General features: G+C 41.4%; 1 protein-coding gene across 1 annotated transcript; it reads left to right on the forward strand.

Moving 5' to 3' along the window:
* The first annotated feature begins 751 nt into the window (after positions 1–751).
* LOC104380640 (interferon-induced GTP-binding protein Mx) lies at positions 752–22,007 on the forward strand. Its single transcript, XM_086625877.1, is given in 15 exon segments — positions 752–832; positions 2,981–3,182; positions 3,185–3,297; positions 4,739–4,934; positions 5,855–5,992; positions 7,925–8,079; positions 10,261–10,399; positions 10,908–11,106; positions 11,870–11,948; positions 12,938–13,060; positions 13,845–13,986; positions 16,216–16,374; positions 17,293–17,369; positions 18,878–19,111; positions 21,774–22,007. Coding segments are annotated over 15 exon segments (2,271 nt in total).
* The last annotated feature ends 1,421 nt before the right edge of the window (positions 22,008–23,428 follow it).

The following is a 23,428-nucleotide window of genomic DNA, read 5'->3' on the forward strand; positions in this document are numbered from 1 at the left end:
TGGAGCAAATTCCTTTTCATGTCAGAATCGGTTTCATTTCTCCTGATTCTTGTCACAATGTGTAGGTGGAGCCCATAAATAAAAGAGCACCAGAAGAATTCCCTGCTACTCCTTGCTACGGGACACTACACAGGTAAAGTTTATCTTTTCTTCTTCTAAAAATAATAATAATAATAATGCAATTTTTGGCTGTTATCTTCATTCCTTTTAATAGTTGCATATGAGAAGGCTGCATACAGTCTAAAGCAAGTGTGGTTAAACAAGATTGCCAGGAGTAGGATTGTTGTTTTCTGGGGTGGGGAAAAAGATGAGACATTAGAATTATTTCCTTTTTAAAGGGAGACAACTGAGACATGGCATTTAAATTGGAACACTTTTTTAAAAGTATGTACTGTGTGAGGGCAGTGTTCAGCAACATGGTCTAGCTGACAGTACTCATGTGTAGCATCATAAGCTTTGCATTGCTTCGTCTTTTTTCTGAGAAGACAGCTAAAATTAAAAAATATACAACCCAGAGACTGCATAGTTTACCCAAATATCCTGCAGTCACAAGATATGTCAGGCAGAAGTCTGTGCAGTCCTGTGGCTGGACACAGAGTGAATAAATGCAAAAGCTGTGTGGGTTCAGCGCTGCAGGTTTGTGCTTTGGGTTTGACAGAGGATTTTATTATTACCCTTGAGATGCAAAGCCAGGATCATTAGAGAAAAATGAGACAACTCCTGTTCAGGACCATCAGCAGGTTGGTGCTTCATGCAGACATGGTTGCGTAGCGCAGTGCTTCATGTTGTGCCGGGGACGGTTTCTGACACGCAGGCGGGTAAACGTCTAAAGGTAAGGTTCAAGGAAGCCAATATTGTCTCGAGGATGGAGGCAGGGGCTTCTCTGGTGAGGGAGGTGTTACCAGACTTTTGGTATCAGCACGTCATCCTGGTGTCACATTTCGCATATGGATTCTGGCCAGTTTCAGAAAGGCACTTAAAAATTGCAGTTCTTCGTTTCCTCTTTCTTTCTTTCTTTCTTTCTTTCTTTCTTTCTTTCTTTCTTTCTTTCTTTCTTTCTTCTTTCTTTCTTTCTTTCTTTCTTTCTTTCTTTCTTTCTTTTTCTTTCGTTTTCAAGGCTCAGTACACAAAGAAATCACTATGCCCGCATGGCGCAATGAACGGTTTGCACCACCCTGCCTAATCTTTTCAGGTGCGGGTGGAGAACAGCTGGGTAGCCCCAGGAAATCACACAAGCTGATTCACTCCGCTGCTTACTGTAGCCTGTGTGTCTCGTGTGCACGCTGTGGTCTGCACTGTAGACTTAGCTAAAAAACCTTCTACACACTAAAATATTTCAAAGTTGTCACTTTTTTTTGCCAGTGTCCTTAAGTCTCAGTTTCTCAGATGTCACAAGTTTATCTTGCAAGATATTTCTTTTTCTTTTTGATTTGTTTTTCCTGGTGGCCTTACTACACTGGTTTTATATTTCATTCTATTCATTATAAGGATGGCTAAATCTTGCTGTATAACCTCTTTCTGAACGAAACATATCCATGTTTAGGAGGCCATATGCTAAACCAGTACATGAATAACTCTGAACACAGCCCAATTACTATAAATAATAATGTAAAAGGGACAGAAAAATGTTCCTGGGTAATATTTACGTTAAATTAAAATTTGTAGCAAGTATTCATTCCATTAAATGGAAAGGCAGGTAGAGAAAGGAAGAGGTGATAAAATGGATTACTGTTAGAAACATCATTGTCAGTGAATAGCAATAGAAAATCACAAAAGGATCTGGTGGCAGGGGAATGTATGTTTATTGCAGATAAAGTGCTGAGTTCTCACTCAAGGAAGAAAAATCTTATATTTCATTAATAGAAAGATAAAAAAGTTCATACTCAAGTATTAAAGAAAGAGAACGTATGGAGAAATATGAGGGAAGTGTAAAATAATCATAGAGCCATAGAAGGGTTTGGGTTGGAGGGGACCTTAACGATCATCTAGTTCAAACTCCCCTGCCATGGGCAGGGACACCTTCCACTATATCAAGTTGCTCAAAGCCTAATCCAACCTGGCCTTGAACACTTCCAGAGATGGAGCATCCACAACTTCTCTGGGCAACCTGTTCCAGTGTGTCACCACCCTCACTGTAAAACATTTCTTCCTTAGATCTAATCGAAGTCTGCCCTCTTTCAGTTTAAATCCATTGCCCTCTGTCCTATCTCTACATGCCCTTGCAAAAAGTCCCACTCCAAAGAAAGACCTATAAAGAAATTAAAGTAGTTCAGTCATCTTTTATTACTGGTCAAAGCTGAAAAGTTTCTACATAAAGAAAACTGAACAAGAAAATAAAATACCTCCTCGTTCTCCTTTCTCTAACATCATGTCAAGCAAAGTCTGCTTTTCAGAGAAGGTTTTAAGCTATTGAAGGGGGGACTGAGATACTGAGCTTCTAAAATAGGTGTAAGACTTGCCTCTGACAAGTGTTTCTACTGCCAGAGAGGCAAGTTGGCTGTATAGCAGACTATGGCTTGCTGTGTCCTGCTCTTATTGCCAATGGCCCACCCATGTAGACCTTCCTTGTGCAGCCACACAGCCCTGACCCTGGGACACTGAAGTTAAGCTTTCGCACACTCTCTCCACCATGCCCAGCAACTGCTGTACTGACTGAGCTTCTCAAAACACCTTTCAGCATAATATTTCATTGAGGAAAACTGTCTTTTTGCAAAAACTGGTGTAACTTTTTTTTAAAAAAAAAAATTGTTTGTTCTGTGACAACTTTTTTTTTTGGAAACACAAAGAAAGCATAAGAGAGGTAAGGAGAAGTGTTTCATGTCTATCCTCTAGAGAGCAATTTTTAGTGATTTGAAAAGAGCTGTGGAACTTGGTATCTACTGAGGATTTGAATCAGTAAAATAAAAGTGATGTTGATTTTCTCTGCTATGCTCACTGTTGCGAGCTGGAGTCACTCAGTGCCCCCCATGTTTGATTTCAGAAGCTGCATGAAAGAGCCATTGGACCAGACAGTAATCACTATTTAGTGAAGCACTTATGTACAGCCGATGTCATAGGCCCAAGAATCATCAGGCCATGGATAATAACAGTAAAGGGTTCCAGCTTCCCTCGAATAAACAAACCTGGCCTGGTTTTTGTTGCATCACCTTCCCTACAACCATCTTTAGAAGCTCTTGGAACGCCTCTCCACTAGACTTAGAAGATGATGGTCTTCTGACTTCGGAGAACATGATTGAAAGAAAGCCTAACTATGAGTGGGAGGAGTTGAAGAAACACTATCATGGAGAACAGGCCAAGGTAAGGCAGATACCAGACGAGGGCATAGATCCTCCCACAAGACTCTTGGTCTTGTGTTTCACTTTGTGCCCCAAAATTAATTGCCTTGTCTTTTTGGGCAATCTGCACTTGTTAGGTCTAAGCAGAGAAGTACTTCTGGGATCAGGGCCAAGCAGTCATTTGTGTAAACTAGGAAGTACCTGCAATTATTCTACAGGCATAAAAAAAGCAAGTGTAAACAGTAGGATGGCAGCAGCCTAGCAGCCAATTAAATGTGCGACATGTATTTGTTTCATTGATAACAATTAGCAAATATTGAACAGAAATCCTAACATCTGAGATATTTTTTACTTGAGACTACTACTTTCAACAAAATACGAGGGAAAAATTAATTATAACCTATGTTGATAATTTGACACTGAAACAGATTGGTTTTAAGTTTGTGTCATAGATAATGAAGTTCCTTGAGAATGGTTAGGATTTCCTAGTAAACATTGTAATGAAGATAGTGGGGAGGGGTTACCAAAAGGTTTTAAAATACCTGCTTCCAGTAATGTGTGCCGTCTTTCTCATCTTGAAAGAAAAATCTGCTCTGTTTGATTACATCTGATTGAAAGACTATTTTCAGAGACGGCTTTCTTAGGCAAAGGTGATGGTAAGAAACTTCAATTTTTTTTCTCAAAAAAACAAGTATGAATGTACCTGGCCCGTTAGGGTCTGTAAAATATTGATGTTCTCAAAATTGCATTTCTAAATCCAGCAGTCAGACTGGAATGTGAAGAGAGGAACAGGGAAGAGACCAAGATGATCTTTATACACTTTAGCTGGTCATATTAACAGCAGACGGATGAATTTTGTAAAGAGCTGGAACAGTTTGTTTTCATGAAAATGAAGAGCCTATGTTAATATCTGGCACCTGTTTCAAAATTAAAAAAAATTACAATAATCCGTCATTTAAAATGAATCACTCATATTCATCCCTTACTCTAGTCTAAAACGAGGCAAAGAAAGAAGAGTCATGATGATCTAAAAGATTTTAGCCACCTGTTAAAGACGCTACAACAGAAGCTTTTGATGTCTGTACATAAACTGAATGTTCAAACTTCAAAACAAATATTTAATAAGCTATTCTGTACTAAATTCTCTTATTACTGGGACTGGTCTTCATTTGCATACACATACTTCAGTACATCTGTCGATGAGGGGAAGAAAATGGCAGTTATAAAAAAAATAAATTAACAAAGCATGCTTAGTAATGAGGTCTCCTTTTACTCTTACTTTCTCAGGATAGCTTACAAAGTTCAGTATTTTTACTAAGGATAGTCATTGCACAGGGATACCAGTACTTAAGGTTTACTAGAGAATGATGAGCTGGAAAAGATGCCTAAAAGTTGGTTGGGTTTTTTTTGTGGAAACAACTTATTTTAAAATTATGGATCATTCATTGTAAGTTTAACTCTAGCAGGCAGCAGAACATGCCTTGTACAAACAATATGAGGAAAAGATCCGACCCTGCATTGATCTCATCGACAGCCTAAGAGCTCTTGGAATAGAAAAAGACCTGGCTTTGCCTGCAATCGCAGTGATCGGAGACCAGAGCTCTGGGAAAAGCTCCGTCCTAGAAGCCCTTTCTGGTGTTGCTCTTCCTAGGGGCAATGGTAAGAATTCACCTTCTCAGGTTTTCACCTGAATTTCACTTGGATGAGGTGGGAGGGATTTTTTTTTCTTTTTTGACCTAGGGTTGAATAACTCCATGACTGAGACTGTATCTAAATTGTGAGACTCCAGGGGCCTTCTCAGCTCTGGTTTCTCATAGAAGAAATGGATGTGCAGGTGGGGCACTGCAGAGTAACTCCAAAAAGACACGTGTTTTGGGTAGTCAAGAGACCAGGAGTAAGAAGAGTATAGTGTAGCATACTTATCAACTTGACCGTGGACAGACCGAAAGGCAGCATCAGCTGACTCTGTGCATTTCCCAGCAAAGAGTAGTGCAGCACAGTATCAGTTGCACATCAGTTTTGAAATTTGCTTTTGGGATTGGTTTGGGTTTTTTTAACCAGATTTTCTTACAGGTACATTTTTTGGCAAAAAATAATGTACAAGGATCTTTACTTACAAGCATGTGCCTTGGATGTTATTTAAGTCAGAGAAGATTGTCAGAAGACTTTGCAGTTCAAGAGGATTCACTTTCCAGCTCTGCATATGTGTGTGTATACACACACATATAAGTTCTGCGAGTTCTGTATGAGTTAACAATACCATCTAGTTTTTCAGGCTGGACTTCAGGAAAACATTCTCATAGGATGTAGGTGCAGCACTGAAACAGGTCACCCAGAAAGGTGCGAATCTCCATCCTTGGAGATTGGCAAGACAAGATGTGGCTGGACAGAGCCATGGCTGACATCATCTAGTGCTGGTGACAGTCCTACTCTGAGCGGGAAGTCGGATGAGAGTCCTTTAGCAAAATCTCTTGGAACATTCTGTCTCTGTGCAAAGTATTAGGCAACCCTGCGTACGCCACGCGGTCCATGGCTGCGTATCATGCATAACAACTTCCTCTGTCTTGGAACTGCTGCAGGTATTGTTACTCGATGTCCCTTGGAACTTAAACTGAAAAGAATACCTGCCAGCCAGGCATGGAAAGGGAAACTTTGTTACCGCAGAAACTGCATAGAGCTCCAGAATGCCTCTGAGGTGGAAGAAGCAGTAGGAAGAGGTGAGTTGTAACGCATTCCCCTCTGATTCGGCTTGCTCAATCTCCTCTGAATCCTTTCTCCCCTTTTCTTAGGCTGAGCAGCAGCCCCCAGACTAACACAGTGATTGCAGCCACCAGTAACGCAAGAGCTGAATTCAGAGCAGAAGACGGTGGGCATAATGTCGTGGTTTAGGCTGGCCAGCAACTAAATGCCACACAGCCGCTCGCTCACCCTCCTCCATGAAGATGGGGAAGAGAATTAAAGGGGAAAAGGGAAAGAGGGTTGAGATGAGAACAATTTAATAATAATATATATGAAAATATATGTATATGAATAATGATAATAATATATACAAACAAGTGATGCACAGTGTAATTGCTCACTGCCCAGTGATCAAGGCCCATCCCGTCCCAGACTAATAATCCCAAAACAGATAAGTCCCAACACCGCAATCCCAGATGAGTGAGAGCCCCGAAAAGAGAGAGAGAGAGCACTCCGAAAGTCTAAGAGTGTGAGCCCCAGAAAGAGCAAAAGCCCTTCTTTCCAGTCAACTCTCATCTATATACTGGGCATGATATGGAATACTTCATTGGCCAATTTAGCCCTCAATCATAAATCTGCGTTCAAATCATAAGGACAGTTGTGGGCCCTTTGTTCCGGCCATGATCTCCCCAGCCTGTTGTGCTCCTGCACACTGGCAAAAACATGGGAAGCTGAAAAGTCCTTGATGTCTTGGTGTCAGCTATAAACATCAGTGAGCTATCAACGTTCTTCTCAGAGTGAATCCCAGACTAAAATCAGAACACAGAGCTCCTCTAGCTGCTAAAAAGAAGAACTAACTCTGTCCCAGCTGAAACCAGGACACATAATGCAGCTCTCTCACCACTACTTCAGTGGTCAAGATGATCCATGATGCCCAATAAAAGCTCAAGCTGTGCCCTCAGCTGCATGCTGTCTGCCTGGTTTGGGGAAGCTGTCTGTCAAACGGTACACATGGAAAGCCCTGAATGGTTCCTGTCATCAGTTCAAAAGCTCAGAGAATGCTTGAGGTGTCTGTGGCTGGAAATCTTAACAATTTTGGAGAAAATTTCAAGGTGGCAGAGTGGAGGGTATATAGAGCTTCTGACAGCTAGTGTGACCACGGCCTCAATCACTGCCCTTCCCGTGTCACAGCTTTAATTTTATGGTATTTCATACTGTGTAAGGAAACATTTTTCTTACCTAAAGGGTGGTAAGCACTTGCCCTAAATGTGAAAGTTGGGTTGTTTTATTTCCTTGACTAGCACAGCTCTGCAAAACTGTTATTTGTTCTAATATTTTTTTCATTAGCTTTTCAATATATTATTTGGATCTTTTCAATATATCCTTCCAAAATTGGCAAGGCAAGTGATATGAATTGATTAAGCTAATTACAGAGCTGAAAATCTCTCACGAGAATGACTACGGGGTTTCCTTGCTTCTCTCTGCTGTTCACAGTTAAAGCATTATTGCCTTACAAGATTTGGGACAAATTACTTGATCTCTCAACCTCTCTATCAAAATGTGAAGAATATAAAATAACACCTATTTATCTTTCAAGGCAGTCAAGGATTAATTAATGCTTACAAAGTGTCTTGATGTTGAGGAAGCATTTCTAAAACTGACCAGTATTTTATCCAATCACTTTCGCTGTGGCTTAGTTACATTATTTTGTCTGCACATGTGAGAGTTCATAAGTAGATGCTCTGCAAAATATTATGGTTCACATTCCAGAAGGACTCCACGTATCCATATTGAGTAATTTCCTTAGATTTCTGCATGAATGGATTTAGGTGCACGTCTGGATCTGAAAAAAGCCAAGCCTAAAAGAACCTTAGGTGGTAGCAGGTACTTTTCAAAGCCATTGTGTTCAGCTTTATTTTGATGCATGGTTTGAAGCTCATATTCATTGTCTTGCTCTTTTCTCCTTGCAGCCCAGGATGTTGTTGCTGGTACTAGAGGTGCCATTAGTGGAGAACTAATTTCCCTAGAAATTTGGTCCCCAGATGTCCCGGATCTGACACTAATTGATCTTCCTGGAATTGCCAGAGTGGCCGTGGGGGATCAGCCACAAGATATTGGGGAACAGGTAAAACTCTGTCTTATGTGCCAGTCTGTGCCCAGAGTCACTTCTGTAACCTACCTCCTATGCGAGCCTTTGCTGTAGGATGCTGACACTATTATGCTGGACTTCTGAGCCAGCAATAGAGCTATGCTAACAAATAGGCTTATTTTTCAGGCAAGGAGTTGCTGATAGGAACAGTGAGGTCTGGAATCTCCTGTCTGCCCTGTGGTGCAGGAGGGAGCTGCCCATGCTATCCGTGAAGAAGCCACCTCAGGTGCCTTGACACAATCTACCCATGGCACCACGGAATAACAGGGCCATAAGGGTCCTGAACATAGTGCTGCCCCATGTCCCTTGTCTAGACTGCAGTCTGGAAGATAGATACATCTCAAAATAAGTTGTCTCTTACCAGTTCTGTGGATGTATTTGACAAAGGTGAATAGATCTGAGTTCTTGTAAGCTCTTCTGGAGCAAGGCAGCAAACTGGCCCTCTTACAGGCTCATTGCTCTGTCATCCCTTAACTTACAGAGCTCCTCAGAATCAGATCCGTCCTGGTTTTTCTCGTCCCGTAAGGGATCCCAGCAGACCCTTTTAGAAGTATGTGTTATTAACAGAATATGTGTTAAAGTGGAGGAGATCTCTACTCTTTCTCTGGCTACTTTTAGAATAAATGCTGGGAAATGCAAATAAAACTCTCATTGGACAAGGCCAGCCGTCAGTGATGGCAGGAGCTGGGTGCCTTGTTTCTCCTAAAATACCTTCAAATAGGAACTTGGAATAAGAGTAGGCCAGACTAAGCTGAACATATCAATAAAAATGAGACAAGATTGGGCTGTCTGGGCTTTACTCTCTGGGAGGAGAGTAATTTCATTTCACGATTAAATAGTAATCTTTCCATTATATTCAGAAGAAAGCAGCATGATCCACACATTTCCGTTGTCCCCAGCTGTCTGCATGCTTCAGAGATGGAGACTATAGCATTGTAGCATGTGTCATGGTTTAACCCCAGCCAGCAGCGAAGCCCTACACAGCTGCTTGCTCACTCCCCACCAGTGGGACGGGGGAAGAGAATCGGAAGAGTAAAAGTGAGAAAACTTGTGGGCTGAGATAAAGACAGTTTAATAGCTAAAACAAAAGCTGCATGCGTAAGCAAAGAAAAACAAGGAATTCATTCATCACTTCCCATGGGCAGGCAGGTGTTCAACCATCTCCAGGAAAGCAGGGCTCCATCACACGCAACTGTGACTTGGGAAGACAAATGCCATCACTCTGAACATCCTCCTTCCTTCTTCTTCCCCCAGCTTTATATGCTGAGCATGACATCATATAGTATGGAGTATCCCTTTGGACAGTTGAGGTCAGCTGTCCCAACTTTGTCCCCACCACCTTCTTGTGCACCCCCAGCCTATTTGCTGTGAGAAGCAGAAAAGACCTTGATGCTGTGTGAGCACTGCTGGGCAATGAGGAAAACATCCCTGTGTTATCAGCACTGTTCTCAGCACAAATCCAAAACATAGCCCTGTACTAGCATGCACAGCATGTCAGAAATTGGGATGGATTGGAAGTAGAAAAGAGGCACCTTTACTGAAACTCAGAAAAAAAAAGAGTTAACTTACTTCAGTATAAGCACAATAGAGCTGTGTGAACCTTTTGCAATACAACCCAAACTGTGAGAAACTCTTTTAGTTTGGCATTGAAACATAGAAACAATGTCAACTAGATATCATGTGTGACTTGTTTTTTTCAGAAGTACTCCACTGAAATATAAGCTGAAGACATTTGCTTTCCTTTCAGATATACAAATTTGAGATTTATTATCAGCGCAATCTAGCATGCTTTCTTTCTATAAGTGTGTACCTAGATATCAGAACTTGTTCTTCTCACATGTGATTATTTATGAAATATCTTTAACATTTCCATAATGAAAGATTATATGCGTGAGAGGTTGAACTTTACATAGCTTTGAGAACAAAATAACAGTTTAGTCTTATTCATGCTAGATGTTTGGATTAATCTTGACATAGGAAAAGAGTCTGCATTCTTATGCTTACCCATTTCCATGCCATCCTTTAACATGTAACACTATCCTCAGTATATGTGACATTTAATGTCATCAGACAGCGGCTCGTATGGCTAAAAATGGTCTCATCCTACATGGAAGCATCTGATTTCAGTGAACTTCACTACTGCTGTATTGCTTGCAGATCAAAATACTACTTAAAAAAATTATTGCCTGCAAAGAGACACTCAATTTGGTAGTAGTGCCATGTAATGTGGATATTGCAACAACAGAAGCACTGAAAATGGCTCAAGAGGTGGACCCCAACGGAGAAAGGACACTAGGTGAGGCAATTTTTAAGCTACGAGTTGAAGTGCAAATCTTATATCCATGAAGGTCTGATGATCTGTACTCCACAACAGATCTGCAAAATTAGCTACTAGAAGAAGGAAAAAAGAAGACAGCTTAAATAAACTATTTACAAAGCTAAAGATGATCCAGCAGTCCTAAGAATCCCTCAATTTTGAGCCTTGCTGGCATCCATGTTATGAATAATTGGAAACTGAAAATCTCAGAGTTAATGGTGGGAAATGGCGGGTTAATTTGCTGTTGCTGGCTAAAGAAGGTTTGTGAGGCAAAAGACGTGGTGGGAAGCCAACTGTAGAGCAAGTTTTACAGTGCAAAGCCCAGGAGCTGAGAGCTTTCTAGGAGAGAGAAAACTAAAAGAGAAGTTGCTTTATAAAACACAGTACAAAGCGTTCCTGCTGCGGTGGCAAGGTGTCCTATTGCACCTCTGTCCTCCCACCTTCAACTTCTGCCCTGAACTAACTTTCTCTTTGGGTAACTTCACAGGGATCCTCACGAAACCTGACCTGGTGGACAGAGGAACTGAACGGTCTGTCGTTAACATAATACGAAACCAGGTCATCCCCCTCAAAAAAGGTTACATGATCGTGAAGTGTCGTGGGCAGCAGGACATCCATGACAAACTGGCCTTGGCCACTGCAATCCAGCAGGAGAGAAAATTCTTTGAGACTCACAAATATTTCAGGTACTTCCTGCAGAAAGGACCTAGTCAAAAATATATTAAAGTCACTGCAAAACTTCCTGTTGACTTGCTGAGGTTTAAATTAGGGTAAAAAACAGGTGTTGTTATACTTGCTATTTCTCATTATCCTTGTAGTGCTGCATTCCAGTAAGCCAGAAGAATTTGACATATCAAATAAACTTTTTAAATGTATTTCGGATGCAAGTTTGATACATATCTCTCCTTAACCCTGGGAGAAGTGCAGTTAACTTCAGAAGGTCAGAACAGGCCCAAAGAATTCCAGTTAAGCATCTAAGCACTTCAATTCAAGCTCTGAAGTATTTCTATTCACTGGAAAACACGATAAAACTCAGCATGAGAAAGGATACCGCCTGTGCTGAGGGCACAGATTTCCCCAGAAGATGACTCAGCAGCAAATCAATCACAATATAGAGAGTGGCAGGTGAAAAGGGTTTTAAACCAGTGTATTTCACACACCCAGAAATAATACAGCAGCACATTGATCTGCTGTAAGAATTTGCTGTTTTCAGATTGTTTGTTTCCCTTTGCTTAGCCAGTAGCGGTAGGTGTGAAACAACTCTCGCATAAAAGCCATGGCACACAGAGAGTCCTGGGCTGCTGCCATGTCTGTACTAGCCCTCCCCAGAGGGCCCTTTCTCTACTCAATTTGTGTAGCAGAACTAGTGAAAACAGAGCAGAGCATCACTGCTGCCTCCTTGCCCGCACATGCAGTCTGTCCAAAACCACCTTTTCCTCTCTTTTGCAGTGTTCTTATGGAAGAAGGAAGGGCTACTATCCCTTGTCTGGCAGAGAAACTCACAAATGAGCTTGTGAGACATATCATTGTGAGTAACAGAGGTGCCACACTAAGCTGTTTGTAGCAGTTACTGTTGAAAAATCAGTTCAGCCTCTCAACCTTGGATTGAAATTGATTGCAATTGAATTACATCTTTATATGCATAGATAGTACTTCATTATCCTTCAATCTGGCAATCTGAGAACAAATTGAACTGAGAGTTAGAGGTAAAGAAACCCGTGCTGTGTCCTCAGATTTGCCTTTAAGCTGAAGATTGACAACAGGCAAATCATTTAATCTACTTGTGACTCATAACTCCTGCCTTTTCAATGGCAGCCATGATATTTCCTTCTATTTGTGAGCGTTGATCAGCTGGGTGACAAGTTACTGCTATGAGCTTACTAAAACACAATAATTTCTATTTAACTGGAAATGTCTTCAAAATCTCAAGTAAGATTCAATTGCTTTATTTATTACTATACTAGTATAAGCATATTGGGTTTTCAATTTTATATACATATATATGTAACTAATATATTATTCCATTAAAGGAAAATGCTAAAATACAGGGAAGCTCTAAATTCAGACTTGAAGGAGAAAAAAATACGTGTTTCTGTAACATTACATAAAATAAGCAGCTCAACAGCCATGTTCAATCAGGTATTGATCAGGAATGGAGAGGTCAGTACATTTCTCACATCACCACCTCTCTGGTGCAACCTGTGAGGACCTAGGTTTTGGCTCACTGTAGGTCAAAGGTTGCCTTACACTGCAGCTACTCTGCCCGCCTGGCAGTGGGTCTAGCCTGATTTCTCAGGGAGATCCTAGCCCCCTGCATTCTCTCAATGAAGGCCATATTTCAATTTACATGTGATCCCACTATCACACATGGGATGCAAGGATAGCGAGCTCTTGGACTCCTAAGAGCAGCAAAGATCATGTGCAGGCGTAAACCACTCTTAGAGGGATTTTGTTTTCCTTCCAAAACCAGACATGTTGAACCGACCTAAATGTCCTTCTTTACTGTCTACCTCCCAGAAAACTTTGCCAACACTAGAGAACCAAATACGCGAGGTGCTCCAAAAAACATTACAGGATCTACGAAAGTATAGCAGAGGCGTACCCAGATCAGAGTCTGAGAAGCTGACTTTCCTCACAGATGTAAGTATCAATATTGGTTGGTCACAGAACAGAGCAAGGAGAAATGTAGGAGAAAAAGAAACCACCTAAAATTAGCAAACTGTTGGCATGAACCACTAGGAAGCTTGTGGTATCTGCCACTCAAGTGTTCTGAGAGCAACATAGACAAACCTCTGGCAGGAATCATACCTGCAAAAATAATGGACCACAGGAGCTCGTGGCCCCTTCTACCAATCTTTTTACTGTGATTATGCGACAAGAGAACCGAACAGCAATTTGGTTGATTGGTCAAAATGAAGCATCTCAGAGAGGGAAAACGTACATTCCTGCTTGCCCAATGTTTTGAAGAGTTTCCATTGTTTACAGCACTCATAAGATCAATGCATTCCTGACATTAAAATACGGATTGCAAGTCCATCTAATTGTCTCATCTTGAGGAGCTAAGCCCTCACAGTAAGCTTTCAGCAGGCCAGCAGAGGTGCTTATGAAGGCTCATCAGCCTTCAAAGACTTCATACAAGTCTGGTCAATTAGAATTTAGTAAATGGTTCTAAGAGTCCACAGGAAAACAAAAAACAAAACAAAACAAAAAGATTATCAAGTTTGTTCTCCTCTAGGTGTGCAGGTTTTTTTAAAAAAAAACACTCCAGGTGTTAAGAGGATAAAAGATGTAAGGAAGGGATGTTTTCAATGAACCATGTCCCTGCTTTAACATCAAATGACTGCAGATTTACTTAACATAAGCAAGTTAGTCTGAAGAAATGAAACTTTACTACATTGCTTGCTTGTTCTTTAACTCATTACAGTTGATCAAACTCTTTAATCAAGACATCTCTCAGACAATGCGTGGAGAGGAACAGCTGTTCGGAAATGAAATCAGACTGTTTACAAAAATCCGCAGAGAGTTTCAAACATGGGGATCGCTTCTCCTGAACAATGCTGCAAACGGTAAGCATAGAAAACCAGCACTCGCACCTGACCTGAGATTCCATTCCCTCGCTTTTAAATCAAGACACAGCATCATAAATGGCTTGTTTTCAAGATAGTGAAAAATAAGCAGCTAGGAGCGTTCATTTGTTGTAGTATTAGGCAAGTCATGCTTTGGTCCTTGGGGACAAAGACCCTGCTTGTGTTAAACACTGTCATTGTGGAGAGATCAGTGGATGTCTCTCTTCTCCCAGCAAAGTGATAAAATTAGGATTGTGGACCCTGGCACAGAACTGGTTAGTGATTCTCTGAACCATTATTCTAAATAACAGCAACAAAACCAACATCAACACTAAACAATAATAATGATTATAATAATAATATAAACTAATACATTTGTTATAATTCTATTGCTATTGTTATTGTTATTAGGAATGTTTTGGAATTTTAGTCTTTTTTGTTCTACTTTCGCTCTGTTTTAAGATATGGAGAAAGCAATTCTGAGTTTGAAATAACCACAGCCTTGTAAAGAGTTCCCCTCTCTGTGCATCACCCACCTTGCTAATTGCTTAACTGAACTCAGTTCTAAACTGAGGCATAGGGTGACACATGCAGACTGAACTGCTGTACACTCAACATCTTTTGCAGTATCTTTTTCACATCTTTCAGAGACTCCATCATTTACTCTTAGAGATGAAACAGCATCAGCTGACAGTCAAGCAGTAGCTCTTGAAACAAGTTCTTTTGACCTTTGATGCACATCTATGTCAACATCACCTGTGACTATAAAATGATAGGTACAAATAGGCTGCAAAGATGCTGTCAGCCAGAGACAAATATATGTACAAATATGCATATATATGAAGAGACAGACAGACATTGGTGTAGGTCAATGTCTTTTATGTACCAGCCATTAAGTACCAGGACAATCAACACAATTTTATGGAGGGGAATAAAAGAGTAAGACAATGAAGACATGAAGAAATAGATGTAAAAAACAGCAGAAAGCACTAGCAGAAAGAAACAGCTTCTTCAGAGGACAAAGAGCAACTGAGTTACAGAAGACACAAGGCATTACACGGCAGCTAAACCAAAGTGAGGAATCCTCTGGGCACTTTCAGGTTATCCCCATTGATTTAAACTAATATGTCCAACTTCACAATAGGATCAGGGTAGCAGTACACAGCACACAGCACAGCTCTTGCTGACCATATGCTACCCCAAAATCATGTGTACGTATGCTCAGGTGAAGTATTTACATGTGCAGCAGAGTAAGTTTGCTTGCATAGCTTGAAAACTAGAGGTAGCTTTAGCGAGCCCTTCCTCGACGAAAAGCATTCTCATCAGTCACTGCTAGGATTTCTGAAGGTATGCCATTGCACGTCAGGTGATTCTGTTTAACTTCAGCTGTCTTACGATGAATGAAAGTATTAAAAATAGCAGATACTTTGGATACTTGAAGCCTTGACATTTCTGTTGCAAAGCTGATATATGTTCTCGTGTCCATGTTACAACTTTGTACTACCTTAACTCTACAGGTACATTTTCAGACTCTGAACCAGATACTCCACATCTACTTCCGTCTTGTCTCTTTTTTTTTTTTTTTGGTATTATCCAACCCTGAACTCATATATCTGAATGTTAGAACTGAATGCATTTATGGCTTGACTTCTACTTCTGCATGTGCGCTTGATCCATGAGTCACTAGTTTGATCCCAAGACAGGGCAATATCTTTCAAAACACTTAGAAACACATCTTTGCCTAAATATGTAAACAAATTCAAAGGGATATACCTCAGCTAAGATGGCAAATTCGTATAATGTTAACAAAGAAATATTGACAGTGATATCTGAAACAAAAATAGCTAGTCAACAGTAGATTTCCTGGAATAAGACTATTTAGTGAGTTTGGGTTTTTGTTTTTGTTCTCGGTTTTTTAAAACTCAGAAATGACTGGTAATGGCCATTTCTGTGACAGTAGCAATTCCAAGAAGAACCAGTATTTCTGAGCCCCATCATAATTTCTGTACTGCTTTCTGTCAGTTAGATGCTTGATCCAGCATGGGAGATGGCTCATTCACTGAGCAATGATGTGTGTTAGCTCTGCAATAATGGTATTGCTTGAAAGATCATCTCAGTAGGTGTTCTTCGCAAGAGCATTTCGAAAAGGAAAAATAGACTTCCTTCTTCAATCTGAAATTCATTATCTGAGTTATTTAGTAGTAAAGCAATGTTATTTTAATATTACAGTTAAAAAAGCTGTACCCGGTAAAGCGTTGAAATATCAAGATCAGTATCGTGGACGGGAGTTCCCTGGCTTTACCAATTACAGAACATTTGAAGACATTATAAAAGAGCAAATCATAGAACTGGAGGAGCCAGCTGTTATGGTACTGAACAAAGTGATGGGTACGTCTCGCAGGCCACATGAGGCTGTCACGTGGGAGACACTGGTGTGCCTGACCATTTTTTTTTCTGGGATAAGCCAATGTTCTCAGTGCTGGAGCAAGAGATTCACCCAGGATACTTCAGAGTGGGGAAGTGAATCTGATTCAATCTGGGGGATTGCTTCTTCTCTAGAGCCTCCAAACTCTACACGTGGTCTCCAGCATTTGTTACTTTTCCCAGTGGCTGGTGGAAGGGAGTTAGAAAGTAACTATAACAAACAACACAGTAAAGAAATAGTACAGTAGAAATAGCTGGTGCCAGCCGAGTGGCTTGGTATGTCCAAGCCTGGGGAGTGTCATTCACAAACCTGAACTGGCAACTTCTTTGCCAACTCTTTGCATGACATTGTATGTATTATACAGTGACTGCGGGGGGGGGGAAAGGGTACATCGTTCATTTAGTAAAGAGTACTCAAGAAAAAAGTATGTCATGGTCCTGTCCCTCCTACGTTTGCCTTAGAAGGCAGCTATGGTGTCTGTGCCAGGCTCAGTGCTCTGTACTATATGCGCTAATCCCTCTTCCTGGGGAGGTCACTCAGGGGGTGAGATGCAGATGTTCTTACATGGCCAAGTGATGGCACATCTGGTCAGACACAGCTGTAAGCACAGAAATTGCTTCATCAAAGAAATCTCAGTGATACTCAATGTCTCAGGTGTTAAGTGGTTACAGGTGGTCTTTAATGCCTCACACTCTTGGACCTAGAAAACTAAAATCCTACTTATTTGCATTGGTCATAAAGGCATAGAGCATCAGTACAGCTGCTCTGCTATTTCTAGACGATACAGAAAATGAGTAGTTTTCCCAGGTCTCATATTAACAACAGCTGAAAAACCTCACTTGCTTACCTGATTTTATTTTGTCTGTCTGTTCTTCCCTTAGGATTGGTTGAAGAGAAATTTATGGAACTCACTGAAAAGCATTTTGCTAATTTTCACAATCTAAACAGAGCTGCTAAGGTGAGAAACTACCTATAATCTGAGATAAGACAAGAGCAATACAGAACGGCATTTGTAAATACAGCCATGCTTACAGTACCAATCCCACTGCATTACCCTTATGCAAGCATGGAATTTCTGGCAGGCCTAGGGTTTTTATAAAATAAGGAAGAGCTTGAAAATGATAGCATGCTTATAACGGCACTAATGAAAGTGCATTTTGCCTTTCAGTACAACTTTGTCAAGATCTAAAACATACATTCCTCATTCATGCCAGTCACAGCCTTGATGTGACACAATGCAAAGAAAACCTGGTATAGCTGCCATGAAGAGTTTATAATTATTTTCAAATTTAAGTCCTGCAATGATGTGTAAGCATGTGGGTAGCCTTGGAGCATTAACCAGTACTCTTCCCTCTCTGAAAGGCAAGCCAGGGTGTTAGCCAGGGCAGGAATCTCATCCCTGATAAAACGAAGGAGCAGCAGACAAGCCCAAAATCATGAAACTATGAGATAGCTAGAAGATGACTGTTCACAATTTGGGGAATTGCATGTTTTGGGGTGAAGTTAAATGATAAGGATGTCACTGAAGGTCTTTTCTCAGAAAGAGCTTTGAGGAAGAGCTGAGAAGCAATGCTGGATAGCCAGGCAGCAGAGATCACTCACAGGGTACTGCATAAATAGGGAACTCAAAGGCAAATGTGAGTGAAACAGAGTGTTTGCTACAAGGACAGATTTGCATGGCCAAACCCTACTAAGCACCCAGGTCACCCAGGCAGCAAGTAAATAAGCTATTTCAGCTAAACTCAGAGGTGTTTAAGGAGAGTCTTTAGGCATAACACGGTGAGAGGAATGAAGAGGAAGGAAGTTCTGGTAGACACTGAAGATGAAAAAAAACATGTGAAGCTTCTTAGGGACGCTAGGAATGCATTTTAAGAGAATTTGAGGATGACTGAGGGAACTTTGGTGGCCCTACAGAGTTTTAGGTGGAAGTATCAAAAAGGCCAGACAGCATCAGATTACTGCAATGGAAGTGCCAGACAGTGAGGGGTTAGACAGGGTGAGTTTGCTGACAACAGATAGAACGTGATTATTGAGAAGGGCAGGAGGGGCCATGGAGCTCACATCAGTGCCTGCCGTCTCTGCCTACTGTGAGAGGGAGACACAAACAAAATGCGTGCAAAAACAAAGGTCAAGTCTGCAGGCTGAACTCATGCCTGGCCATTGCTGCTTGTTCCCATCAACCTTTTATTTCCCTTCAGGGTCCAAGCACTAGATTTTGACTCATCCCTCTCAGGATGTTTAAGGAGGGGACAAAACCGCCGCAATTTCCTGCTCTTTCACAACAGAGGAACCAGAATCTAAAGCATTACTCCATGTTCCCAAGAGGGGGGTCTGGGATTAGACAGTGCTGCAGCAAGGACTGTTGAACACTGTGTCCACCTTGCCATTCCCTGGGGATGCTACAGAGCACTAGCACCTTTGTAAAGGAAGCAAATGTCTGAGAATTTGTTGTTCTTTCTTTCCTAGACCAGAATTGAAGACATTAGAGCGAAACAAGCAGCAGAGGCTGAAAGATGCATCCGGACTCAGTTTAAAATGGAGGCAATTGTATACTGCCAGGATGACATTTACATTAATGATTTAAAAATTGTTAAGGCAGAAAACACTGGCAATGGGAAGGAATTTCAGATTGGATTTGTTTCGAATCAAGAGCCCTCCTTTGTCCAGGAAATGTTTTCTCACACGAAGGCCTATATCAATGTGAGTTTACAGATTACAATGCAACAGTACTTCGGCACTCTGAATGTTGTAGCGTATACCTCTCATGCAGATCTTGCTGTAGACAATTTAAGTCTTTCACGCAATACTACTACTATGCAGGGAATAACAGCCAGAGGGTCTAAGTGTCTCATGCAGGTACACGCACAGCTTCTGCACAAATTAATCGGAGCTTCTGACCAGTGATGAAAATGCCAGGACAAAGCTGGTCCAACGAGCGGTGCCCGCACAGTCGCAGGGGAGAAGCAGTTGTGCACTATGGGATATGGTGATTAGAAAAGTCTGTGGGCTGTTAAATGACAGCTGGCTCCTAAAACACTTGTCAGCTACCCCCTAGCCTGGCATGGCTCCTGCTGTGGCTGCCCCTTGCTCGGAGACAGCACCATTGGCAAATGAGTCCTCTTCTCGCCCTCCTCCAGCTTTTCATGGAGAAGGAGGTGACTCCCTGCTGCCTACACAGCCCCACGCCAGTACAATGCTCTCTTGCTGGCTTTCCTATGGGGGCAAGCGTCAGGGGGAGGAAAGGACAGCCACCAGAATGGAGGAGAGGAAAGGAAGAGGAAAGGCCTTTCACCCTGTAGTTAGAAGTTGATATGCAGTTGATGGTGAGTCCCCCTCTCCAGAAAATGAAGCGACAGTCCTAGCATCACTTTCCCTGCTGCAAGTTCATCTCATAGTTTTCAAATGACACTAGTTTCCATAAACTTAGTGACATTATGTACAGCACTTCTGCTTTTGACGGAACATCTGAGAGCTCAGGTCAGCCTCAAGCCCCTCTGCGTATTCCTGCTGGCAACAGAAAGTAGTGTCAGTGGCTTGCAGTCAGATCCTAAACTAATGCAGCAGGAGAGTGATAAATAAAACGTTAAGTTAAAATGGATTCTGCTATCTGTAGAGATCAGAGTGCATATGCTGTATTGAGATAGCTCCACAGAAGTTAAGTCTCTGAAGACAAATGGTATGTTTTAACAAAGGATCATGTTAAAGAAAGACAGCAAAGAGACACACAGTATCAGGATTTGCTTTTGATCTTTGTTTCATAAGACTCCCTCAGAAAGCAACAAGGTAAATATTAATAATACAGTAACGTAGGTAGCAGCTCACCTTGAATTTCAATAGCAAGGTTTTGACAAACTCCTGCACTTAAACGTTCAGGCTGTTTAGGCTGACAGAGATAAAATCATCAGCTTTCAGAGAGCAAGAGACAAAGGCAGAACTGTGTAAACTTCTTCCCTCCCGCCTCGCTATACTCTCTGCTATAACACAAACATCTCAGATGCTAGCTATGCATTTTTGTAAATGCTCAAGCCGTTGTTTTCAGCAATAAGAAATGCCAAGGCATTATATCTCATGGGACTTATGTAAGGCCAAATACACTTTGAATGTGGAAGCTCTTAAGAGTCCACGGCCTCTGAAAACAGCATGCATGAATCTGTATCAGCAGGACTATCCAGATTCTGGGTTGAGTTTGGTTCCAGATAAACACCAATACTTAAAGCACCTAGGGTCCCTTCCACCACAGTCAGTAGTGCCTAGAGAACAGGTAGGCTCAGTAAGTGCTTTAGCTGACTCAGCTGAATTGCTTGGTACTGATTAGATCTCTGCAAACTAGAAAGAAAAAATAAACATCTAGTCTTAGGTATTTTTCAGCTTGAGCTCAGCCTTATCCTTATATGTGAAAGATTTGCAGCCACAGAGCTCCAGAGGTATCTAAAGTCAGAAACACTGTAGACCTCTGTGGAAAGGGGCTGCCTAAACCCTACAGGATGTAGAAATCAAACGTGCCTCTGCCTGGTCTTCCTACAGACATTTTCAAGTCAGGTGCCACAAAAAGAAAGCCAGATGGCACCTCTGTCCATTGCAGCCAGTCACTCAGGTCTAAGTGCTCACCTGGCACCAGGAGGGCTGGAAGCAGCTCCCTCCCAGTTGGAGAGGTTTTGAACCCAGTTGTTCAAGAGCACCAGCTAAGCCCCCAAGCCCTGCGGATGTCTCTGGGGAAAAGGCCTCAAACTCTTCTAGGTCAAGCTGTTCCAATTTGCATAGATAACTATACCGGTTAGTTTGTCAGGTTTAGGAGAAAATAATCGCATTACCGTATCAATAGATGTAATGTAGGCACAGCCTAGTCTCACTATTGCTGAAGAGATTTTCCTTAAGGCTAAAGCTTACTCCAAAGCTGTCTTACACTTGAAAGGACAACCACGTCAGAAATATTATCTAAATACAGAAATTTACTGCCTTAGGAAAAATCACTTTGATTTCCTGTACCATAACAGACTGGTAGTGTTCAGAGAAGAGAGGGTTGACACTAGAAATTGTTAACAAGTACTATTGTCAAGCATGTCCTAATAGAACTCTTACCAATGACAGCTGGCAGACCTAAGCAGGGAATGGCCTGTCTTGGGTTTTGTTTGCGGAGGGAAAAAGCAACAGCTGACATTCCCGTAATTCTTAATTTTCGATCTTTAGTTACAAAAGAGACCAATGGCAAACATTTTTTAGTTCCTAGAAGCACTCAACTTCTCGAAGAGTGACTCAATACAATATTTTAAAAACCTGCTGTCACTTCTTACTGGATCACCTATAGCCCCTTCTTTCTTCTTTTTGGGAAACAAGTCTACCTTTTTTTCCCCACTTCTTGCAGGAAGCAAGTAAACGCCTCTCGAATCAGATACCTCTGATCATCCTGTCTTCTGTCCTTCATGACTTCGGGGATAACTTACAGACCATAATGTTGCATCTTTTGCAAGATAACGAAAAACTAAATCGTCTCCTTGAGGAGGACAGTGAAGCTGCTAAACACAGAAACTACCTGAGCGAACGCGTTAATCGTCTCACCAAAGCCTGCGAATACCTGAGAGATTTCACCTCCATGTAGCTTTCTTCATTTTTCAGTAGGATTTTTCTACTCTAGTTCTCTAGCATTACTGAAGAACTTTGTAAAATCCACTAAAAATGTAATGTCAGCACAGATCTTTAATACTCATTTCTAGCATTCAGTTCTGCTTTATTTTCCATAATTGGTTGTACACAAACACCTGCCCTTGTTTGTGCAAAGTGCTCCATTCGGGGAGTTGTGATTAAATGTGTGTTATCCCATTTTAAACATTTGCTTTATGAAGCCTGTACAATCATTGAAATAATTATTAAAAAGCTAGAGCTCTGAAGGTTGTATATTCTGTTTGTTTGTTTGTTTTTTAAATGAGGATGGAGGCTTTCATCTATATAACTCACAACCCATAGAAATCAAATTAACTTTCCTAGATGAAGCTTACTGCACAACCCTGGCAATTCCCCACTTCTCTTTATGTTTTCGCCATTTTTGTTGTCTTTCTTGCCATTATCTGAAAGATGACTGTGCAAGGTGTCACCACTGTTACATCCCATCCCAGTAAGTAGAGAGGGTGCACACAGTGGGCATGAAACAGCTCCAGCCTAGAGGGAAAAGAAAGTTGACATCATCTGATCGGTACATCCACAGGATGCCACTGGTCTGTTTCTCCTTTTTCAGTTCTCTGATTTGTAGAGAAAGCCTAAGAGGCTCTTTCTTTTGGATGCCTGGAGCATCGACTGAAATTTTGGGGCTGATGGGCACTAGATGGCAAGATTCAGATGTCCAAAAGGGAATAAATCCCTTAGGATGTAAACATTAGAAGGGTGTCTCAGTATGTGTCTTGCTGCCTTTCTCCTTTCCCTCCCCAGGGCAAGGAGAACCTTTCCAAAAGCCCTTTCATTTCATGGAAGCCACTGCAAAATATACTACTGCATGCTATATTCATGACATCTTTCATATGCAGGATTTATTTTAACGGTCAAAGCTGTGCTTTGTGTAGCAAGAATAATGTCTGCATTCAGCTAAAACAAATGCACTTGTACCAGTGTGCCACGTAGTAATTTCCAAGATGCTTACAGGTGAAGCCTTCTCTTCAGGCTAGAAATGATAGAAGGTGTTTGACCCTCTGACATCAAACTGCAGCAGCAGATTTGTGACTTCTGTGGCACAGCGTTCACCCAAGGCAGCACTCCGCTTTCTTAACTCTGTTTAGCACTGTAGTCAGGTTTCCTCATTTCAGTATACTGTTTTGTTACTATTGACTTGCAATGCTGCAGGTCAGAAGCCATAAAAAAGCCTGATACCATAACAACTTAATTTAATTTCTATTTTGAAAGTACTTTAAAACTTCTTGACTACTTCATGGTATCCCCCAGGGCACACTCAATACCCATATGTGCTATGGAAAACACCCTGTCTCACACCTAAAGAAGAGGCAGGTACATATTGCTTTAGGCAGCATGACA

The sequence above is a fragment of the Tauraco erythrolophus genome, chromosome 1, assembly GCF_009769465.1.
Source record: "Tauraco erythrolophus isolate bTauEry1 chromosome 1, bTauEry1.pri, whole genome shotgun sequence".
Taxonomy (NCBI): Eukaryota; Metazoa; Chordata; class Aves; order Musophagiformes; family Musophagidae; genus Tauraco; species Tauraco erythrolophus.